The 7,669-nt window shown below is 47.7% G+C and overlaps 1 protein-coding gene across 1 annotated transcript in view; it reads left to right on the top strand.

Moving 5' to 3' along the window:
- LOC127005739 (uncharacterized) overlaps positions 1-7,669 on the top strand; it is a 36,027-nt gene that overhangs the window by 5,132 nt on the left and 23,226 nt on the right. The window contains exon 2 of the mRNA XM_050874851.1: positions 5,177-6,773. Within this exon, the coding sequence (XP_050730808.1) occupies positions 5,211-6,773 (1,563 nt within the window). The 5' untranslated portion in view covers positions 5,177-5,210. The remainder of the gene's footprint in view (positions 1-5,176; positions 6,774-7,669) is intronic.

The raw sequence follows: 7,669 nt of genomic DNA, 5'->3' as shown, positions 1-7,669 counted from the left end.
GTGGAAAAGGAGGAGGAGGAGGAGGAGGAGGAGGAGGACAAGATTATATTAAAATTGCAATGCCTCGGAGGAATGGAAATGGAGAATGAGGAAGAGCAAAACAGGATAGGAAGGAAGAAAGAAAATATGAATTAAGGAAAATGTGATTACGGGAGAAGAATAGATGAATGAATGGAAGAAAAGAAGAAGAAAAGGAGGAGAGAGAAAGAAGAAAAGGAATGAGAAAAAAATAATTGTTAATGAGAAATATAAAGAAAGAAATTGTAAAGGAAAGAAAAGGAGAGATAAAAGAAAGGAAGGAAGGTAGGAAGGAAGGAAGGAAGGAAGGAAGGAAGGAAGGAAGGAGAGGAAGAAGAGGAGGAAGTAAAAAACATGAAAAGTTAATTAGAATAAAGAAAAAGCTGTGAATGAGATTAGGAGAATAAAGAAGGAATTAGGGAAGGAAGGAAGGAAGAAGGGAAGGAAGGAAGGAAAGAAGAAAAGAAGGAGAAATGGAAGGGAGTGAAGTGTGTGAAAGGTTGAGAATGAACATGAAGAAGAAAAGAAGACAGGAATAAGGAAATGAATGAATGAAGGAAGGAAGGAAGAAAGAAAAAAAAAGAACAGAGGAAACAAGAAAAGATAGAAGGAAGAGAAAAAATAAAAAAAAGTTGTGAATGGAAATAAGAAAAGGAAGGAAGGAAGGAAAGAAGGAAGGTAGGAAGAAAGGAAGGAAGGAAAGAAGAAAAGGAAGGACATGTTTATTCCTGCCGCGTGTGTAGGACTCATCAAAATTAACCTTCCTCCTCCTCCTCCTCCTCTTCCTTCTCCTTCTCCTCCTCCTCCCTCTAAATACACCACTTTCTCGCCCTTCTCCTCCACCTCCACATTTTCTCACAAAGCTCACCTCTACTGCACTCCTCCTCCTCCTCCTCCTCCTCCTCCTCCTCCTCCTCCTCCTCCTCCTCCTCCTCCTCCTCCTCCTCTTCCTCTTCCTCTTCCTCTTCCTCTTCCTCTTCCTCTTCCTCTTCCTCCTCCTCCTCCTCCTCCTCCTCCTCCTCCCTCTAAATACACCACTTTCTCGCCCTTTTCCTCCTCCACCTCCACATTTTCTCACAAAGCTCACCTCTACTGCACTCCTCCTTCTCCTCCTCCTCCTCCTCTTCCTCTTCATCTTCATCTTCATCTTCCTCTTCCTTTTCCTCTTCCTCTTCCTCCTCCTTCACTTTTCCACACTAAGCTCACCCTCCCTGCATTCCTTCTCTTCATCCTCCACCTCTTCTTCCACCCCTTCCTCCTCCTCCTCCTAATCCTCCTCCTCCTCCTCCTCCCAGTAATATCTCCTCTTCCTGCATCAGCGAAGCCCACGGAGGAATATTACTTTCCATTAGGCGGGGAGGAGGGGGAGGGGGAAGAGGAGGAGGAGGAGGAGGACGAGCCCGTAATACCATGCGTCAAAGCGGTACTGTTAGAGAGAGAGAGAGAGAGAGAGAGAGAACCACCATTATCATTAGGCCACTGCAGATCAAAGGCCTTTCCTAACGTCCTCCACCTCTCTATCTCTCTTTATCTATCTATCTGTCTATCTATTTATCTCTTTCTCATACTCTTTCAACCATCATTTCTCCTTATTTTCCTCTACAAGTCTCTTTTCTCCTCTCTTTTTCTTATAATAATAATAATAATAATAATAATAATAATAATAATAATAATAATAATAATAATAATAATAATAATAATAATAATAATAATTTGTAAGAAGAGAACAAGCGTGTGGGTGAAAGGAATGCGGTTACCTGTTCTAAATCATTAGGATATTACCTGTGTGTGTGTGTGTGTGTGTGTGTGTGTGTGTGTGTGTGTGTGTGTGTGTGTGTGTGTGTGTGTGTGTGTTTAAAGGCGTGTGTGCGTTTAGCTGAGGTAAGAATGTTTATGTACGTAAGGAGTAACATGCATGTACGTAAAACACACACACACACACACACACACACACATCCGCATGCACTCACGCACAAGTTTTATCAATTTTCCATTCTCTCTCTCTCTCTCTCTCTCTCTCTCTCTCTCTCTCTCTCTCTCTCTCTCTCTCTCTCTCTCTCTCTCTCTCTCTCTCTCTCTCTCTCACATTCTTAGGGCTTCCTCTCTTTCTTCCATACTTAAGACATCATAAAAGAGAGAGAGAGAGAGAGAAAGGGTCAAGGAAAGAGAATATACGAAAAATGTGTATGGTGGGGAGGAGGAGGAGGAGGAGGAGGAGGAGGAGGAGGAGGAGGAGGAGGAGAAAAGTGCATTACTGTTATTATATTTTTAGACGTGGAGGAAAAATATTTGTTTGTTTATATTTTTGTCTCAATCTATTTTATTTGTTTTATTTATTTTTTGATTTTGAGTATTTATTTTTGTCACTAATTCTTCTTCTTCTCCTTCTTCTTGTTTTTCTTTTTGTTTTCTTCTTGTTTTCTTCTTCTTCTTCTTCTTCTTCATCATCATCATCTTGTTCCTCTTTTTCTTCTCCTTATTCTTCTTCTTCATCATCATCATCTTGTTCCTCTTTTTCTTCTCCTTCTTCTTCTTCTTCTTCTTCTTCTTCTTCTTCATCTTGTTCTTTTTCCTCTTTATCATCTTGTTCTTCTTTTACTTCTTCATCATCTTGTTCTTCTTTTAAATTCTTCTTTTTTTTCTTCTTCTTCTTCTTCACCTTGTTCTTTTTCTCTCATTTCGTTTTCTTCTTCTTTTTCTTTTCCTTCTTCTTCATCTTGTGCTCGTTCTTCTTTTTTTTGTTTTTTCCATTCTCTTTAAATCTATTCATTCCGTTCTTCCTTTATTCCCTTCCTTTCTTCTTTTCTCCCTTCCTTCCTTCCTTCCTTCCTTCCTTCTCCTTCCCTTCTTCCATTATCTTTCTGCTAAATTCTCATCTATTCTTAATTAGCAAAAAATGACTCAGTTTTTATTCTCTCTCTCTCTCTCTCTCTCTCTCTCTCTCTCTCTCTCTCTCTCTCTCTCTCTCTCTCTCTCTCTCTCTCTCTCTCTCTCTCTCTCTCTCTCTCTCTCTCTCTCTCTCTCTCTCTCTCTCTCTCTCTCCAGAATTCAGCACAGTTCGTTTTCTTCCATACTCTTCGTTTTCTTTTTTCTGTTTTTTTGTCTTCCCGTTTTCTGCTAAATATTTTAAAGGGGAAACTCTGGTATTCCCTTTTGTTTCCCTCTTTCGTTTCGGCTTTGTTTCCAGATAGAGTAATTGAATCTCTCTCTCTCTCTCTCTCTCTCTCTCTCTCTCTCTCTCTCTCTCTCTCTCTCTCTCTCTCTCTCTCTCTCTCTCTCTCTCTCTCTCTCTCTCTCTCTCTCTCTCTCTCTCTCTCTCTCTCTCTCTCTCTCTCTCTCTCTCTCTCTCTCTCTCTCTCTCTCTCTCTCTCTTAGTAATGAAAGATAACTTAGGGCCGTGGAAATAACCTTCATATATTATTTAAGAGAGAGAAGTCTATACTATTTTTTTTTCTTCCAATATAATATTTTTTCTCTCACTGAAGGAGGAGGAAAGAAAAAAGGTAAAAAGAAAAGGAGAAACTGGAGGAAAGGAGTAAGAGAGAGAGGAAGGAGGGAGGAAAGAGAAGTAAGGTTAGGAGTAAAGAAGAGAGGGAGAGTAGAGTAAGGAAGAGATGAAAGGAGGAAGGAAGGAGGAGAAGAAGAGGAAGGTAGAGAAAGAAGATGAACTATGGAAAAAGAAAGATGGATAAGAAAATGAGGGAGGAAGGGAAGAGCATGAGGAAAGAGGAAGAAAGGAGATGAAGGGAAGGAGGAAAAAGAATAAAAGGAAAAAAGAGGAGGAGTGGAAATAAGATAATCGAGGAATGGATAGAAAGTAAAAGAGAGAAAGGAAAATAGGAAAAGAATAATGGATGAAGAGGAAAGGAAGGAAAAGAATGAAAAGCAGAGATGAAAAGGAGATGAAGGAAAGGATAAGAGGAAAATATGAAAAGAAAATGGTAAAGAAAGAGATAAGAGAGGAAAGGAAAAGGGAAAGGGGAGCTGAAAGTAAAGCGATGAGAGAGAGAGAGAGAGAGAGAGAGTAACCCAATCCACTGTTTAGTTTAGCTCGGGGTTCTGAAAGCAAATGTTGAAAAAGGGAGTTTTTTTGTGTGTGTGTCATGAATGCTGAAGAGATTATGATTGATGGTCTTTCTCTTCTTTTCTCTTCTCCTCTCTTCTCTTCTTATCATTTTTCTCTTCTATTCTTTTTTCTTTTTCATTTTTCTTTTTCTATTCACTCTTCTGTTCCTCTTTCCTTCTTTTCTGATGATTATGGTCTTTCTCTTCTCTTCTCTTCTCCTTTCTTCTCTTCTTATCTTTTTCTCTTCTTTTCGTCTCTTCTTTCTTCTTTTTCCATTTCTATTCTTTTTCTTCCCTCTCTTCTATCACTCTTTCCTTCTCTTTTAATGATTAATGGTCTTTCTCTTCTTTTCTCTTCTCCTCTCTTCTCTTTTTTTATCTTTTTCATCTTCTTTCTGTCTCTTCTTTCTTCTTTTTCCGTATTCATTTTTTTTTCTCTCTTTCATTCCTATTTTCTTCTCTTCTAACTATCAATGGTGTTCATCTTCTTTTCTCTTCCCTTCCTCTTCTTGTTTCTTTTCACCTCTATTGTCTCCTTTGTCTTCTCTTTTCTTCTGTTCTGTTTTCTTCTTTTTCTCTTTTCTTCTCTCCTCTTCCTTCCTCTTATCTTTCCGTTTTCTTTTCTTTTTTTTCTTCTCCTCTCTCCTCTTCTATATATATTTTTTTGCATTTTCTTATCTCTCTTATCTCTATCTTTTTATAATGTCCTTGCTCTCTTCCCTTCTTCGTTCTCATTGCCACCTCGCCACCTCCTCTATTCTCTTTTCTACGCTATTCTCTTGTTGAAATTCGGTACAGAGCTTATAGTATGTTTGTGTGTGTATTTGTGTGTTGTTATGGTGTTGTTGTGGTGGTAGTGGTGTTTCTTTGTTTTGTTTTTACTTGCCCTTCCCTTCCTTCCTCAGCGCAGTTTATGTATCACGGTTGTAATTTGCGAGGCGGCGATGAGGGAAGGAAATTGGCGTAATTTTGTATGTAATGACCTGATGGAAGACTGTTTAGGGCGTGTACGTGTGTGTGTGTGTGTGTGTGTGTGTGTGTGTGTGTGTGTGTGTGTGTGCCCCATCCTCTAACCCCCTCCTCTCCCCCCCAGGCCCCCCGCCATGCCATGAGGGGCAGCCGCCGCCATGACAGTGTACCAGAACGGCGGCGGGTCGTCGGTGCCGCCGCCGCCGCTGGTGTGCCGCCCCCACCTGGCCGCCGCCGCCCCCCCGCTGCTGTCCCCCCTCGACCCTGCCTCCAGACTGTCGCCCCTGCACCCGCCATTCCCCTATGAGGGCGCGGCGCCCCCCGCCTCCTCTGCCGCGCCCACCAACATGACGGGGGACGTCCACCGCTGCTGCCCCGCGACAGCGACGACCGGTGGCGGCGGCGGCGGCGGGGTTTTCGAGGACGGGGCTCGGGGCGAGGCGCGGGGCGGGGCGGCGCTGCGGGACACGTGCATCACGGTGGAGACGCGGCGGGAGCGGGAGGCTGAGCGGCGCCTAGCGGAGGCGTGGAAGCGGAAGAGGCGGCGCGGCGAGGCGGGCGGCGGCGCGGCGGCGTACCTCAAGTCGGCGCCGGTGGGCCGCGTGCGGCACCCGCTGGAGGAGGGCGTGCTGGCAGGGGCCGCGGCGGGCGTGGCGGGCGTGCTGGCCATCTGCCTGCTGAGCGTGCCGCTGGCCCTGCTGCTGCTGCTGATGCTGCCCCTCGCCATGCTCGCCAAGGGCCTCGCCGCCGCCTGCCGCCTGCCCCGCGGCCCCGCCTGCGCCGCCGCCTGCCGCGGGGACTACCTTTCCCCGCACGACGCACAGTTCCTGCTGCAGGAGGCGGACCCCCGCGCCGTCATGCACAGTGTCCTCGTCATCGACGCCGCCATGACCCTCAAGCGCGTCAAGCAGCTGCTGGCGGCGCGCGTGGTGGAGGCGCGCACGGGCGCGGGTATGCTGCAGTACCCGCGCTTCACGCAGACGGTGCGGCGGCTGGCGGCGGGCCCGGCGTGGGTGGCCGACGCTGCCTTCAGCCTGCACAACCACGTGTTCGCGGGCCCCGCCGTGGCCAGCGAGGAGGCGCTGCACCGCTACGTGGGCGCGCTGCTGTCCCAGCCGCTGCCCGCCGCGCGGCCCCTCTGGGAGGTGATCGTGCTGCACGACTACGGCCGCAGCCGCGACACGGTGCTAGTGTGCCGCCTGCACCAGTGCCTGAGTGACGGCATGTCGCTGGTGCGGGTGCTGTGCCAGTCCCTCTCCGACAACCAGATCATGCACCTCCCGCAGAAGCCGCACTTCGGCGGCACCACCTACGGCATGAACCTGGCGCGCGGCCTGCTGGTGGGCCCCCTCACGGCGCTCACCTGGCTGCTGGCGTGGCGGCCGCAGCTCAACCCGCTCACCCTCACCAAAGGCTGCACGCGCCCTCCCCCGCCCCCGCGTCGCGCCGCCCCCGCCTGCTGCTGCTGCTGCGGCGGCGGCGAGGAGGTCTCCGCGCGGGAGGCCTGCGAGGGGGGCGGTGCCTACACGGTGTGGAGCGAGGGGGAGGGGGCTGGGGAGGGGCAGGTGGTGGTGTGGGGGGCGGGGGTGACGGTGGGGGGCGTGGTGCGCGTGAAGCAGGTCACCCGCACCTGCCTCAACGACGTGCTGCTGGCGGCGCTGGCGGGGGCGCTGCGCCTCAGCCTGCAGCGGCGCGGCGTGCGGCACCCCCGGGACCTGCGGGTGTGTGGCGCGCCTATTGATCTCTCTCTCTCTCTCTCTCTCTCTCTCTCTCTCTCTCTCTCTCTCTCTCTCTCTCTCTCTCTCTCTCTCTCTCTCTCTCTCTCTCTCTCTCTCTCTCTCTCTCTCTCTCTCTCTCTCTCTCTCTCTCTCTCTCTCTCTCTCTCTCTCTCTCTCTCTCTCTCTCTCTCTCTCTCTCTCTCTCTCTCTCTCTCTCTCTCTCTCTCTCTCTCTCTCTCTCTCTCTCTCTCTCTCTCTCTCTCTCTCTCTCTCTCTCTCTCTCTCTCTCTCTCTCTCTCTCTCTCTCTCTCTCTCTCTCTCTCTCTCTCTCTCTCTCTCTCTCTCTCTCTCTCTCTCTCTCTCTCTCTCTCTCTCTCTCTCTCTCTCTCTCTCTCTCTCTCTCTCTCTCTCTCTCTCTCTCTCTCTCTCTCTCTCTCTCTCTCTCTCTCTCTCTCTCTCTCTCTCTCTCTCCTCCAAGCACTTCACAATTCCAGTGTGTAAACTAGAATGGGAATATTTTTTCTTCGCCGTTTTCTTCTTTCTTGCCTTCAGATGTGACAGAGATGAAGAAAACCTTGTATTAGAATGATAAACTGAAAAAAAAACATCCCCACATAATAATTACACACACACACACACACACACACACACACACACACACACAGCATATAATTACTTCAATGCAACACAATTAAAAGATAATGTCAAGAATTATAGGGAAAAGAAATTGAGTTAGATGTTACCTGTGTGTGTGTGTGTGTGTGTGTGTGTGTGTGTGTGTGTGTGTGTGTGTGTTGCAATAAAAACAAAGAAAGGCTTACAGGGAGCGAGATGATTGTGTTGGGTGTGTATTGATTGTGTGTGTGTGTGTGTGTGTGTGTGTGTGTGTGTGTGTGTGT

The sequence above is a fragment of the Eriocheir sinensis genome, chromosome 30, assembly GCF_024679095.1.
Source record: "Eriocheir sinensis breed Jianghai 21 chromosome 30, ASM2467909v1, whole genome shotgun sequence".
Classification (NCBI taxonomy): Eukaryota; Metazoa; Arthropoda; class Malacostraca; order Decapoda; family Varunidae; genus Eriocheir; species Eriocheir sinensis.
This window is presented reverse-complemented; position numbering and strand designations above follow the sequence as displayed.